The sequence below is a fragment of the Chenopodium quinoa genome, unplaced genomic scaffold (assembly GCF_001683475.1).
Source record: "Chenopodium quinoa cultivar QQ74 unplaced genomic scaffold, ASM168347v1, whole genome shotgun sequence".
Classification (NCBI taxonomy): Eukaryota; Viridiplantae; Streptophyta; class Magnoliopsida; order Caryophyllales; family Amaranthaceae; genus Chenopodium; species Chenopodium quinoa.
The window spans coordinates 2,528,805-2,544,970 of NW_018743021.1; the positions used below are offsets into that span (position 1 = coordinate 2,528,805).

The 16,166-nt window shown below is 34.3% G+C and overlaps 2 protein-coding genes and 1 pseudogene across 3 annotated transcripts; 2 read left to right on the forward strand and 1 right to left on the reverse strand.

Annotated features, from left to right (window-relative positions):
- Positions 1 to 2,086: 2,086 nt before the first annotated feature.
- On the forward strand, positions 2,087 to 5,456 carry LOC110730285 (annotated as a pseudogene).
- A 768-nt stretch (positions 5,457 to 6,224) lies between these two features.
- LOC110730283 (calcineurin B-like protein 1) lies at positions 6,225 to 15,006 on the reverse strand. 2 transcript variants are annotated; one of them, XM_021910074.1, is made up of 11 exons: positions 14,737 to 15,006; positions 13,915 to 14,054; positions 13,642 to 13,724; positions 12,998 to 13,057; positions 12,751 to 12,859; positions 12,581 to 12,633; positions 11,875 to 11,955; positions 11,648 to 11,760; positions 9,376 to 11,535; positions 8,903 to 9,007; positions 6,225 to 7,679 (listed from the first exon to the last, which is right to left on the reverse strand). In XM_021910074.1, exons 2-9 carry the CDS (start codon positions 13,991 to 13,993, stop codon positions 11,472 to 11,474), a joined length of 642 nt encoding a protein of 213 aa, XP_021765766.1. In that variant the 5' UTR covers positions 13,994 to 14,054; positions 14,737 to 15,006; the 3' UTR covers positions 6,225 to 7,679; positions 8,903 to 9,007; positions 9,376 to 11,471. The 2 variants fall into 2 exon arrangements, with proteins under 2 accessions (XP_021765766.1, XP_021765765.1); XM_021910073.1 differs by having other exon boundaries at positions 13,915 to 14,082.
- LOC110730047 (putative UDP-rhamnose:rhamnosyltransferase 1) lies at positions 6,330 to 7,745 on the forward strand. Its single transcript, XM_021909824.1, has one exon. The coding sequence runs from the start codon at positions 6,330 to 6,332 to the stop codon at positions 7,743 to 7,745; it is 1,416 nt and encodes a 471-aa protein (XP_021765516.1).
- Positions 15,007 to 16,166: the final 1,160 nt, after the last annotated feature.

Sequence of the window (16,166 nt, forward strand, 5' to 3'; positions counted from 1 at the left end):
AGGTTGATAAGTTCAGATAAGTTCATATAAGGGTTAATAAGTTAGATAAGATAAGTTCAAGAAAAATAAATTCGGATAAGTTATGATAAGGGTTAACTAGGGCTACCCAAGTTTAATTTATAACTAAAATAAGTTCTAATAAGGGTTAATAATTTCAGATAAGTTCAGAAAAATCAGGTGAATAGAACGCAGCCTTAGTGTGTGTAGTGGTTCGAGCGTTGTCTCGAGTGTCACTTTTATTCTTACATAATATGCATTTATTCTAATTTACTTAATAAATGAAAGGAATATATAATATTATGTGAAATTTGAAACATATATTAATAAAAGATGGTTATAATGGTAAATGTATTACCCATATGTATTGGGGGTTATAAGTTCAAATTTTGTTCAAAACATATTTTCTTTTGTTAAATGAAGTGGCTAGCTTACATGGTGCACATATTTTGGATGGTGACGTAGCATTGTTACACATACTTTGAAGAGTGTCGCGTGGCACCGCCTTTTAATATATTGTATAGATATCTTTAAAAAAAAATTATAATATTTTAAAGGCAGACATTAAAACAAATCTAATAAAATTCCACATGATATATATTAATACATATTCTCTTATAAATGATAATTAGTTTGAAAAGATTTAAAAATTTGACTGAAAAAAAAATGCATGGGCAAAGAATAATAGACACAGAAATGTAATTTGAATTGAAAGTGTTAAAAAGGTTTAACAATTGAGGTGGTGCCGCTATTTTGGGCTGTCACATCAAAAAAAAAAAGTTGATTGGGCCGCAGCCGCTTGAAGTGGAATGGGCCGGCCGCAATTTAGTTTGATGGAATGGATCGGCCGCAATATAGAGTGGTGGAATAGATGGCAAGTCGGCAACCACACAAATTCAACATATGTCAAAAGAGTTAAAGATGTATACGTACTATAATTAAACACAAATTATTACAGTAGAAGATGAGCGTGACAAATCAGAAGCACATGAATCATGAATTCTACAAAGCAACGTCCGATAAGTTAAATGGAGTAACTAATATATCGGTACTAATAAGTGCTTGGATCAATTAATAAAAAAATTGTTTTAACCTAATCAAAGTATTGGGTTTGAGACTTTAGACTTTGAAACACATAGTATAGGTTATCAAATGTGGTTGCATAAAACCAACAACTTTGTACTATTAATTTTACCAAACATAACCAATGTGTGAGCAACTTGTGCAACAACTTTTGAACGGAGAAAGTATATTTTTATGTTGTCACTATTAATTGCGGTTTCGGTGGCAAAGATTTGCAGGTTGCAGATTGTCAATGTCGATGCAAGGCCTGTTTTCTTCAGTTTAGTTCAGCTCCAATCAGTTTAGTTCAGTTCAGTTTTTAATTTCTATCTCTCATAAACAATTCATTCAGCTCTATTCAGTTCAGTTTAGCTCCAATCAGTTCAGTTCAGTTTAGCTCCAATCAGTTCAGTTCAGTTTAGCTCCAATCAGCTCAGTTCAGTTCAGTTTAGTTCAGCTCATTTCAGTAAATCACAGCAGGCCCGCAGTATGAATAAATCCTTCATATATATTGCATCAAACATTTATTTTTCCACAATGTATGCCACAATTTATTAGGTTTCTTATGCTTAATACCATTATAAAAACTTATTAACTCACTCTATGGTAATTCTCAATTAATGCCACCTACAGTGGAGTAATACTACAGTATTATATGTTTATTAAGATGTCAAAACTCATGTGATTAGCTAGGAATCTCATGACAACTCCGCAAATTTCGCCTATAATGCCACTCCCTAATTAAACAAGACTAAAGTAATTTTTGAAGTTGCTGCTAACTAAAGAATCAACTGAGTAAACTTTTTTTTAACTTATTTCAATAGTTGAAGAATCTAACACTAATTTTCCTTCATTTCCTCCCCTGTTAGCTTCCATGTAAGATTATTATCTTAAGCTTAATTTTTCCAACTCTAAATTCTAAATCCTGTTTTACTTTATTATAACAAAACTTATCATAAATTTATATAATGTACTTTGTTACATGCTAGATTATATCTGAAAAAGGGAGGAATAATGGAGAAAGGAGAAAGGAGAAAGGATTCCACTTCTTACCCCAAAAGAGAAAGATTTGCAAAAGGTGTTATTCTTAACAAAGGAGTTTTGTTGGGAGTCAAAGAAGCTATGACATATTGCTGGTCCTGCTATCTTCACTTGCATTTGTCAGTACTCACTTGGTGCTCTTACTCAGACCTTTAGTGGCCGTGTTGGTGACCTCGAGCTAGCCGCTGTTGCCGTGGAGAACTCTGTTATTGCTGGTCTTGGTTATGGTGTTATGGTATTGCTACTAACCTCACCTTTTTATAGAGTATACGTGTTTGATGGTTGTAACTAGTGTGTGTCCTCGGCAATGCCTCAGGTTGTTACTTTGAAATATACTCGATTTTGATAGCATAATGTCAATGCCGTAATTAATTATCATGTTGAAATGCAGCTTGGAATGGGGAGTGCATTAGAGACATTGTGTGGACAAGCATTTGGTGCAGGAAAGTTGAGGATGCTAGGGATATACATGCAAAGATCATGGATTATCTTGCTAATCACCGCGATTTTACTCACACCACTTTATGTCTATAGTCCTTCTGTTCTTCAACTTTTTGGAGAGACTGAAGAAATTTCACTTGCTGCTGTTTAGTATAAAATTTCATCCCCCACCCCCACCTTCTTTCAAAAAGGCTTTATTAAGGCAAAGTCACGATATGATGGTATGTCCTGCAGGTTAAATTATCTAGTTATGTTTCTAAAACACACTAGTATTGCGATTAATTTTTGGAGCAACATGAATATGATAATACATATGTTTGAATTTGTACTTGAAATGAAGGTATCACTAAATGCAGCTTATTTATGGATTTTATGACAGAAATAGTTGCACTAATTATCAAATTTCCTAGGAAAATTTGCATTGTGGATGATTCCTCAACTATTTGCCTATGCCATGAATTTCCCAATACAAAAATTCTTGCAAGCACAAGGTAAAGTGGATGTAATGGCTTGGATATCCGCGGTTGTTGTCCTGATACACGGCGTATTGAGTTGGCTATTCATACTCAAACTTGAGTGGGGCTTGGTTGGAGCAGCAATCATGCTCAACACATCATGGTGGCTAATAGTCATCGCGCAGATCATCTATATCTTTGTCACTAAATCAGATGGTGCTTGGGGTGGTTTTTCATGGCTAGCATTCGAGGACTTGTGGGAGTTTGTTAAGCTCTCCTTTGCTTCTGCTGTTATGTTATGGTATATCATCTCATACATACCTTTTCGTAATCTAATGTTCTAATTTCTCAATACTGACCAAGTTAGCATAAAACTTCTCTTAGAATAATCCTTCTAATAATCTAATCCTAGTTTTGGCATCCTTGGTTTTGAAGCTTGGAGTTCTGGTACATGATGCTAATCATTGTGATCACTGGCCGTCTTCCCAACCCTTTGGTGCCAATTGATGCCCTCGCGATTTGGTAACACTCAACTTATATGATACTCTTCTATACCAATTACCAAACACCAACATAATGTCATATGGAAATTCAACAAAATGACACAATTTCACAAATTGCAATTATTAATCATGTCAAACAATGTTTTATTTGATAAACACAAATTACAGCATGAACTTAGAAGGCTGGGATACAATGATAGCAGTTGGTTTCAATGCAGCTGTTAGGTACGTAACTCTCCTTGCACTAACAATAATATGTACTAATACTACTAAATGATGAATCAAATTTTTGAGAAAAAAACTTAAAACATTTTTATGTGATCAATATCTATATTGTTTCTATATTTATATATAGTGTAAGGGTGTCAAATGAACTCGGAGCTGGTAATCATAGACAAGCCAAGATATCGGCGTGGGTAGTATCCATAACTTCAGTGGCAGTAGGATTGGTGGCAGTCATACTAGTGCTTGTTACTAAGGAATGGTTCCCATTTCTTTTCACAGCAAGTGTACCTGTAGCTCAGGAAACTACTAGCCTCGCGCTATTCTTGGCATTTAATTTCCTGCTCAATAGTCTTCAACCAGTTTTATCAGGCAAGTTCATGTTATTTCAATCTTTTTATCAAGTCTACTAGCCTTAATTGTATGTTTGTTGATCCTGATTTTTTCTTCCATCTTTGCTGATTAAGGGATTGCTATTGGAGCTGGATGGCAAGCACTTTTCGCGTACATTAATATCGTGTGCTACTATATGTTTGGGCTACCAGCAGGCCTAATTCTTGGTTTCAAATTCGGCTTTGGAGTTATGGTAATCATGAACGAGAAAATATTATATTGTACTAACGAAGTTAGCTTAAATTAGTAATCTTTGATTTATTTGTTTGCTATTATCAATTTTTGAATGCAGGGTGTTTGGGGAGGGATGCTTAGTGGTATTTGTTTACAAACTATTGTGTTGATCATAGTTACAAGCCTCACTAATTGGAAGAAAGAAGTAAGTTCTATGTATTCCTATCATCATAATTTTATCACTTTACAATCTATGGAGTAGAATCTTAGTCTTATTTGCATGAATGTGTTTGATTCGCAGGCAGATGAAGCGGAAAGTAGAGTCCGTAAATGGGGAGGAACAACAACGGAATATTAATTCCAAAGTATGATAGTTCATTTGAACACTACTAGAAAACAAGCAAATAACGACAGAAACCTTGTTTTCCGTCAGAAAACCCATTTATAAGGCGTTTTATTTTCCGGATGTGGAAAAAACTGCCTACAATGAAAATTCAAGATTTTGAAAAGTTAGGCTTAGCTATATTAGTGGAATGTAGAACGTTACTTCTTCCATGGTCAACCAAAGACAAATATTTATATTTTAAAACTTGTTACGGAGATTATAAAAAGTCAAATTGAGCAATGATAAAGAGAATAGTTGAAAAGTTATAGTGTAATGAAAACCGTAAAAAGCCGAACAAACAAAGCAATGACGGAAAGAATAGCTGAAAAGTTGGTGCAGTGTGTGAAAGGATAATGCAGCTTGCAGTGCACTGGTAGCCTAACAACCATGTATCTTATAGAAGCCTTAATATAGGCAGATTATTCATGCACCATATCTATTTAGTGATGTTACATATTTTCTAATGGTAATCTAGTCTTTTCACAATTAAGAGAGCCGACGTATAATGAATGATTCGGTGATTACGCAACACTGAGGCCTTCAATATTTTAACGCATGTAACGACAATCGATCCATTGACAAAATACTACTTCATACACATCCATTAGAAATTAAGAACTATAAATATATTTCCTCAAAAATTAAAAAATTAAAAATTAAAAAAAAAAACAAAAATTAAGAACTAATATTTAAATTAAGAACTAATTTTTTGTTCTCCAATGGTAAGCATGTAGCTAGAAACTTTATTTAAATTGCAAGCAAATCCTTATAATTGAACCATTGGAGATACTCTAATTATTACAAGTTTTAAACATCTTGATTAATCACCAAATGTTTAAACTAGTTGGTCAGCAATTTGTTTCAACTTAACCATAAATCACAAACTGACCTCTGAAATAGAAAATATTGGTTGAGCAAACTTTCTTCTTATTTGGAAGTGAACCTAGCTCAAATCCGAATTATTTTGAGTCTAATTTTACTCAATAGATGTTATACCTTATGATAAAGAGAAAATAATTTCTCAATCTGAATCAATCTGTGAGCCTTAAAAATTGAGCAAGTATTTGAAAACGGAGAAAGGTTTTTTTTTTTTTTTTTTTTTCTTGGAGACAAGAGGGAGTATTTAATTATATCCCCTTTTTGGAAAACTGTCTACAGAGTATAAAAATTGAACACCAACAACATTGCCGATCCCAAATTTGTTTAATAATATAAGCTAAATTAAAGGCCAAAAAGATCTCTACAATCTTTCTTGGACTTGCAGGTTTTCTTAATACGCACTTCGAATATTAAAATGCAATAATTGACTCGGTAGTATGCATAATTGCATATGCATAATGCATCCGCACACCCACTACGACTAGAATAGAGTAGGAAGACAGCAACCTGCCTTTCAATGGTTTTTATAATCCTTAATACTGTACCATTTACGGACAGTAGTATTTCATTAATTAAATACAGATTTTAATTATTTATAGTTAATATTACATGTCGATATAATATATCAAAACAAGCCTTTATATGAACCTTTCATCCCAAATAGAAGAAAAATAAGAAACGTTATAGAAATTCCACTGTAAAATTACACTAAAGTCTGAAATTCCACTGTAAAATTACACTAAATTCCACTATTTACTGAGTTCTCATACTTCAATGATGACAGACTCTAGTGATCTTCACGTAGTTATGCTTCCATGGTCAGCGTTCGGCCATATGATCCCTTTCTACCAGCTCGCCGTAGCCTTGGCCAACAAAGGTGTACGAGTGTCGTACATATCAACCCCAAGGAACATTGAGAGGCTTCCTAGTATCCCTTCCAAATTAAGTTCCCTTATAGAGTATGTAAGCATCCCGTTACCAACAGTTTCAGATAGTGTCCTGCTCGAAGGAGCCGAGGCTACTGTTGACATACAGTTTGATGAGATCCCATACCTAAAGGTGGCTTATGATCTCCTGTATGAGCCCGTCAAGAAGTTTGTTTCAAGCAATTCACCTAATTGGCTAATCTCTGATATCATAGGTTATCGGATGTCTGAGGTTGCTCAGGAATGTCATGTTAAGTTCATGTTCTTCTCTGTCTACACAGCCACCACATTGTGTTTTGTGGGTCCACCAGAGTACCTTTCAGGGGAAGGTCGGGAAAAAATGAGACCAACACCAGACAGTTTGATAACCCCACCTCCCTGGGGTGGAATCTTCCCACAATCAGTTGCTTTCCGTGGTTACGAGGCAGCAGGATTCCACGCAGGAGCTTACAGCATGAATGAATCCGGGATATCAGATGGTGAGAGGCTGGCTAAGATAATCCAGGGATGTGATGCAGTAGGCGTTCGCAGTTGCAGGGAATTTGAAGGAGAGTACATGGATCTCTTTCAAAAGCTCATTAACAAGCCTGTGGTGCCAGTAGGCCTGCTCCCACCACCCAAAGTAGAAGAAAAAATCACAGAAGAAACATGGATTGAAAACTTCAAATGGCTTGATCAACAGAGCCCTCAATCAGTAATCTATGTAGGATTTGGCAGTGAGTATAAACTCACAAAAGATGAAGTTTATGGGATAGCCAATGGGCTAGAGCTTGCACAGTTGCCATTCATTTGGGCTCTCAGAAAACCCACTTGGGCAGTTGATGATTCTGAGGCATTACCAGAAGGCTTTCTGAAGCGAACATCAGGGAAAGGGATTGTGTGTCTTGGGTGGGCACCGCAGCTCAAAATTTTGGCTCACCGGTCAATTGGGGGCTCATTGTTTCACTCTGGGTGGGGTTCAATCATAGAGACACTAGAACATGGGCACAATCTTATACTGTTGCCATTTATTATTGATCAAGGGCTAAATGCAAGGGTGATGGTAGATAAGGGTTTGGGGATTGAAGTAGAAAGAAGGGAAGATGGATCATACTCTGGAGACGACATAGCTTATGCACTGAAACAAGCCATGCTTGGAGATGAAGCGCAGAAGATTAAAGCTCAAACTAGGCAAGCTGCAGCAATCTTTGGTGATCAAAAGCTGCACGAGGAACAATATATCAGTGGGCTTGTTGAATTTCTGAGAAATGCAGCCAGGCATCAATAAATATACTTCCAAGCAGACCAATCTTTTGTTGTTGTTAAAGCGTGTAACAAGCAGACCAATAATGATATCTGAATCCATTTTGTAATACTTCGTACAATAAAACAAGCAATTTGCTACAAAAACTCTTTACAGCATAAGATACAATAATAGCATTTTAATTGCAGGGCTTTGACTCCACACGTCTTGGTGCCTGTATAACTGTATCTATTTCTTACTAATTTAATCAACCTCCAAATGAAAGAAGAAAGGCAGGAAACAGTTTAATACTCCATGAGACATTATAACTTAATCATCATGCATATCAAAGGATAGAGTGGATCTTTAATTCACTTTCAACTCTGCTGAATATGTCACTAATTCTCCTAGACATTATTACTTAATCATCATCACTCTAAACTTACTCTTATTTCATAGTTGTGAGGAGGAACAGAGTAGTCCATGCATCTTAAATGGAATTACTGAGCTAAGAAAATTAACGAAAATTGAATTTGGGGGTTTTTGATGTAAGACTGCACATTTATAATTCTGCCTCGACGCTCCTTTCACAGGATTTATTCTCAGTGGTAACTGCTGACTTTAGGGCAAGGCAGACAATGAGTAAATGTCCCTATGAAGTTCAGCTGCAAGTAAAACGAAAAGAAATTCAATTTTATCTATACTCGTATTATGAAAGTTCATGGCTATCAAAGATGTTACACCGGCCCATCTATTGACCGGGGTATATACCACTGATTCTCAAAGAGCTAATCATCCCAAAATACCTCGCACAGTATTAAAAGAATGGAAAATTAGGAGAGCTTCCCAACTAAGATTGATCCAACCAAAAGTATTCCTTTGGGGAGGAGATGTGAAATGTTCAAGAACTTATTGTCAGCAACAAACTAATATAAGTCAATCCAACAACATGAATACAAGCTCCTACTGCTAATCTAACATGCCTGGTTTGTCTCTGATTCTACAATTGCAACACTTAGTATTCTCGAAGTACTCCATCTATTATTGCAGGGAAATAAGGTTTAATCCTCGGAATTTAGCATAGAAGGCCAATGTAATTATTCTAAACAAAAAATGCCCAAATCATATCAAGTGATAATGTTATGCTGTTTTCATTCATAATTATTCAAGGTCTATATGCAAGGGAGTATGCAGAAAGACACCTTACGCTTAGAAGACGAGGAGAGGCGAGCTATGCTCGAATGTGAAGCATTGGAGATCAGAGCTCAAGCAATGCAGGTAGCAGCATTATTCATTGAATACATAGCCTGCATGAAAAAACATTTAATTATCGCAGAATATCTAAAAATGCACAATTGAGAAGATGATTTATTCTTTAAAAATAAAAGAATAATTATTGTAATATGCCTAAAATATGTACTCAAAATCAATCAAATATGATAAAATTTCAAAAATCATGAAAAAATTAGGTGGAAAATCAGAAAATTACAATAATAAATCACTAATTATCAGACGCAATTTTCATTTTACAAAGCAAATTAGAACTAAAAATTATCAGGATCAAATTTCATACTATAATTAATGCAAATTAAACCTAAAGAAGAAAAAAATTACAGGTAATTCAACTCATGAATACGAAAATTTAAATAATAAAGCCAAAATTTTGTAACTTAACCTGAATTATATCTTTGAAATTCTGAGCAGAATGCGGCAATTGTCGAATGAAACTACACTGTCGCAAAAGGATAGCTGAGATAATTCTGAGCAGAATGCGGCAATTGTCGAAGAAAATGCGGTGGTGAAGGGAATCCGATCGATTTTCTTCTTCTGAAATTCTGCAAATTTTACGGCATTTTTAGGATTTGTTGGAATGGATTTTGATGAAATTTCTGGGCCGGTAATCTGTAGGGTTTATCAGAATCTCATCAAAATCCCTACCAACAAATGCTAAAATTGCCATTAGGGTTTTTTTTGCCCCCTTAAACTATTGTTATCCCAACCATGAAGAAGAGTATGAAGGGCTGGTATATCCAGATGCAGGGTCATTTTTACTACTGCATTTTAAAGTTTGTGAAAGAAAAAAAAAAATGGTTGTTGGTGCTTAGGAGAAGACTGAAACCAAATCACCCAAAATTAATCCCCAAATCCAGATTAGCTCAAAGAGTTAATCGGATGGAATACCAAAAAAAAAAAAAAAAAAGGGGGCTTTAGAAGTAGCTCGACTCAACCAAATACCGTGTTTAAAGTTTATACGCAAAGGAGCCAATTGCACTTATAGTACAATTTATAAGTTAATTAAAATTCACTAATTTTCTTTTGGACTCTTCCACCCTACCACCCACCACCTCCCATGAGTTTAGAAGAGGAGAAACACCTAAAAAAAAAAGACTGTACAAAAAGGATTTTACAAACCATTAAAGATTTACAATTTTACATACATATTGGAGGAAGCCCCCAATCATCTTGATGATAAATAAAATTTATTACCATTTTTGTAAATATATCAACAATCAACCCAGTCAGCATGACAATTTTGTAAATAAGTGAATAACTTTTATAATATGCGAGTCCCACTAATGTTGACTTATTTCCGAAAATACCATGTAATCGTAAACTAGTCGATGATGTTTGCACCTTGTCCACAAAAATACACTAGTAGTAGATCAAATGATTTACAAAATGCAAGGAGATCAATAAAAGTATTCATTAAATTTGTTAGTTACATTATACGCTCCAAAGCTCTTAATCAAAAGTCGCGAGTGAGCTATGGAGTAGTTGACAATGAAGATTGTCGACACAAATTCACATTCAATGTTTTTTGGTAAATCATTGAACAAATACTATACATCTAGCTTTTTCCAGCTATTGTCAAATCCATGTTAGTAATTACTAAATTAGTCCAAATCAAAAAGACTTGTGATCATATCCCATTTACAACTCTATACATTTACTCTTTGCAGCTCTGGAGGGTTTCGATCGCGAGGCGTCATCAAACAAGTTGTTACCATGCATGCCTCAACTCTATTAGGCCAACTGCACCTAACATTGACTGGTACGATACATAACCACCAATTATACCAACAAAACCAAACATTGACTAGTATGATACATAACCACCAATTATACCGACATAAGAGATACTAACTCAACTACTTCACGCTTCCATTATTGGCTTATTGCATTTTGCTTCTATCCTATTGCTTTACAAACGCTCCGACATTATGTTTGTTCAACACGTGTTCTTGCGAGTCTAAAAACAAACATAATACAAAATCTCCATCTAAATTTAGTTGTCACATTATACAATTTTGACAACAATTATCCTTTACAGTCAATAGTCTACAGCAATATTTATCTCAATGCCTCAATAAGCAGATGGCATGTTTGTTGCTACCATCACAGGATTCACAGCTTCAGTAGAACCACAAATATAATGTACATAGGGTAGAAAAGCCGAGAATGGGACAAAAGGTAAACTGCTTTTGAATGTATTAATATAATGTTCTCTTTTCCCATTTAATATAGATGTTCTTTCTCTAATTCTAACAAACTAAAACTAGAAAGCCAGAGCACAACTGATACGGCACATCTCAACTTTTCGACACACAAACCATATGCACAGGCTACCTTAAGCACACCTCAACTCTTCTTAATGGTTGGGATAACAATAGTTCAAGGGGACAAAAAAAATAAGGGGGGGTCTAGCTATATGTGCAGAATCTGCCCCAGGGATCAAATTTAACGGGACTGCAAGCAGCTTTTATCAGCTCCTTAAGTGGCCATTTCATCAACTTCTGAATGGAAAACAAAACTAGGAAATGTAGTTGTGATATCCCTGTATGAGTTTCCCAGGTAAACAAAACCAAATCAGGATGAGTCACCCTCAAAGATATGTGTGCACATAATGGTACACAGCTAGCTTACAAGAGAAAATCACCCCATAATACCTGAGATATTGGAGTGTCATTATTTTTAGCAATGAAGGATTTTTCGTCACAAACTGATGCCACTCGGATTTATCAATCTTTCCATCTAGATTTACATCAGCTTCTTTGAATGTCTGTTCAAAAAACCATATATATGATTAATTAGGTTGCAGAAACAAAGAATAGTCTCCAGTTTATATGATAACTAATTAGCTTCAAGAATACATGTGGAAATGTGTTACCCTTACCTTATCAAGTATTTGTTCGATTGTTTCATCTGCCAACTTTAGTTCAGATTCACATAGAATTGCGATCAACATTTGCCTCACCTGCAAAAATATATATCAGCTCATATGAATATTACTTTGTATAACAAACTTGCTAACTTGCAAGGTATAAAAGTGTGCTTTTACAAAGCATGTAGAATTATGATCAAGTGCACACAAGAACAACTAAGACAACAAAGGCACTACTATGCAACCTAAAGGATCACCCAGCGAAGCATCACACTAAATTGCACTGGCGGATGGAAAAGTATTGGTGTTGAGGCCTGCTTAATCACTAGTTTATTAATTCCACAATCACTATAGTGTAGTGCACAATGATAATTAAAGGTTATAAGAACGAAAATCACATTGAGCAATGTTTAAGGATTAAAAGAATGAATCAAACAAACATGCCAACATAACTCTCCCCACCTCAACTGCAAACTGTGAGGCAAAAATCACCTCACAAGGAACAAGACAATAGGCATTGAATGAAGATCTGTCTGGCTAAAGCCAAACAACAACAGAAGCCGACAACCATATTGCGCAAAATTATGATCCCTTGAAGCAGGGTCCACAGTATTGCAAAGTAAAACAAGACATTGTTCAGACATCAAGGATTTTTTAAAAAAAAATGGGAAAATGAAAGTTAAGGGTTAAAGATTAGGGGATAGCAAACCCGATATACCTCGTCACGCTCAATATATCCTGTGCCATCCAGATCATAAAGCTTAAATGTGACTGCAATAGAAAAAGAATGAGTGTTAAATCTGTAAATATGTATGCATGACCCAGGTTTCAGATATACAATATGTAGGACAATGTTAGAGAGACTTTGTATAAAGCTAGGTTACATACAGTCTATCTTGTCTTCTTGAGAGGCATTAGGATGGAAGACGTTCAACACTCTGACAAAGTCACCAAAATCAACTACTCCTTTCCTTTTAACATCGAACAAATCAAAGATCTGTGTACAAAAGGATTCGCAGTTATTAAGGGTCTAACATAATATTTACAAGACATAAATTATCAAATTACAAATGGATAAATAAGAATATAGCTGAAGGTGTAGTGTCTTCAATGTACAACATCAGTAGCAACATACCCGATTAGCAAAAAGATTCTCTTTCTTCTTGTTTTTGAACAAAGCTAACTGAAATTCCTCCTGCAAACATACATACAACCATACATGGTAAGGGAAAGCCATACATGGTAAGGGAAAGCCATACATAGTCCAGAAATATTTCATATGCACAGGATATACAGAAATTAAGGATGCAATTGAGAAGCTACGATACAAGAATCAAAACCCAACTCCAAATCTCCAATTACGCAAGACATAAAAGTTAAAACACTAGGACATATTCATTATAAATAATTTGTGTTCGTTCAGTTTCTGGTTGAATCTTTGATCCAATATCTTTCAGTTACATCATGTTGCACAATCGATTTTGGGTAGAACGTTCTTGCTCAAGACCCTAAATCCAGACATGTTTGTCAGGATTGGGATTGAATCAAGATTTGTATAAGCTCATAGTCAACATCTAATTGACACTATAATAATGTCCTTAAAATCTTAGTGAATCTTTACTACAACTTAAGCTGAATAAAAAAACCTTAAAAAGTAGTACAACCTTGCAGGGGATTTCAGCATACACATGCATATGAAACAGAAGTTTCACATGCCTCACAAACTAACACAAGTCACAAGGCAACCAAATTTAAAGCCAACATAGTATTATTGTATACCTTGCTAATAAGCCCATCATCAATCACAGAACTGCTTATGCTCTTAAACAGCTCGAACAACGCTTCGACTTCACTAACACTAACTGAAAAGAAAGTAAAATTCATTTTAGTTCTTCCAGCCCAAACCTCACCAATCATAATATCATATATTCTACTCATACAATCAGGTAATATGAAAGCCCAATCAAGATTAGAGGGTTGTCGAGTTCATAACGATCACAAACTTTTAATCGAAAGCATACATCTAAAGTAAATATAGATGGAGGAGCTTACAAGCAGTTTGAGAAGCAAGGAAAACCGGGTCTTCGTGTCCGGGACATTGCCTACTTGCAGTAGAATGAAAGCAACCCATATTTAAAGAGCAAGAGATCCACAACCACTAGAAGAAAGTGCTCTGGCTCTTTTCTTGTATACTACATTACCAGTAAAACCATCTTTAACCTTGCAAATTTCAATTTCAATTCAAAACCCAAAAGTACAATCTCTAATTAGTAAAAGCCAATTTTCAAATTTCAATTAAAAAAAACCCCAAATCTATGTTAGACCTTCTGATTCAAGAATTTGCAAAATTGTGACTAAATACATAAAATATTAAGTTCAAATTCCTTAAAACATTATTAAAATCAATAAAAATAGAAAAATTCAGCACAACATGGAACACCACTTTCAATACATGAACTTTTTGACCAAATAATTGTCAAAAATAGTGAACCACCAATATACCAGCAAACTTTTTCCTTTTTTTTTCAAGTATATTCTTCCCAATCTAATTAAATACAATTCATATTATTACAGCTTCTTATTTTATTTTTTCTTGTAAAAAAATCAGTATGAATCTCAACCACATAATGTAATAAATTGTAACAAAAATCAAAATTAAAAAAACCCACAAATTTAATTTGAGCAATATAACTAGAAAACTCCCAAAATCAATCAATCAAACAACCCCATATCACAAATTTCTCAAAATCAAACAACCCAGTTCAAAATACTCAAATAAAAATTACAACATTAGAAAAATAACAACTAAAAATGACAAATTAATCAAAATAAATTCAAATTATACTAAAACAGATTATAGATTTATAGGCTTACTTAAAATAGATGTCCCCGGCGAGGGGCGGCGCCAGAATCTTGACCTTTACAGACACGAAAAAAGCAGAGTAAAAAAGAGGAGAGAGAAAGTGTGAAGGGGCAGAGATGAGCTAATAGCGTCGCTAAAATTGGAGGATTATGCGACGAAAAAATACCGTTTTTAACACTAATTGTAGAGAGAGAAAGTGTTTGAGATCAAGAGAGAGATAGTAAAATGATCAGACGGTTGTAAATTAATGTGAGAAAATTACGGATTTTTTTAAATTAAGGAAAGAATGCTAGAGTGAAGGAAGTTTATATAGGAAAAAAAAGCAAATATGGGACCCAAAACAGCAATCGTCACGTGAGTTCGTGTCAAACTCGCGTTAATTAGGGGAACTATTAATTACGAATTAATTAAAATTTAATTATAGTTATAATTACATTTTTTGGGGGGAATATTCTGTGAAAATGGAACTTTTGGAAAACGTTTTATAAAAGGTTTGTTTCCTTTTTTTTTTTTTTAATTTCAACGTTGGATCTTTTAGGGTTTAGCTAGGAATAATGTAGTTGTTGCTTAGAATCAAAAAAATAAAATAATAATGTAGGGTTCGTTTGGCATTGTTGTGATTTTCTGTTTTTTGGTTTTTTATTCTCTAAAAGTATATGATATGAGTCCCATAATGAATCAAAAAATTTATAAACTTATTAAAATTATGATAATTATGAAAACTGGCAATAGAAAATTGAAAACTCTTTTTTCTTGTTTTCTGTTTTTGGTTTTCGAAAAAACAGGAAATTGAAAACCAAAACTGATGTCAAACAAGCCCGTAGTTGTTGCTAAATTAAACGTTATTCTCTGACTATATGGTAATTTTATTGCATAATTTTAAATGTGTCAGATTTGGATAAAAATATAAGTTTATTAATGGTGATTTAACAAAATAATGATAAAGGATTATATTCTTGTCCAAAGTTTAGTGATACACCCAATTAATTAGACATGGAACATATAGACATAACACAAAGTATGTGTTACTAACTTTACTCGTGATTTTTTTCCCACTACATGGTAATTCTAGGGTATACTTTCAATGTGTAAGATTTGGATAAATAAAAATTTAGCAAATATTATACTCCGTATATGTTGTTGGGGATTTTGTGTTTAACAAGGGTCACAAAGATAGCAAATGAAATAAACTGGTAAAATCTTCGAGGCGTGAACGAGATCACTTTCCCAAAAGTATAATTCCGACCCTATACTACAACCGGGTTTTACGGAAATTTACTTAGGAGATACAACGAAGAACAATTGCAATCACAAGTAGGATGATTACAATTCAATGTATAAAAGCTTTTGGATTTATGATGATGATAAAAATATTGCAATTAATTTTCTCAAGAAAGAAAAGTAAAGAAAACAAAATTCCACGAAGATCCTAACACATATG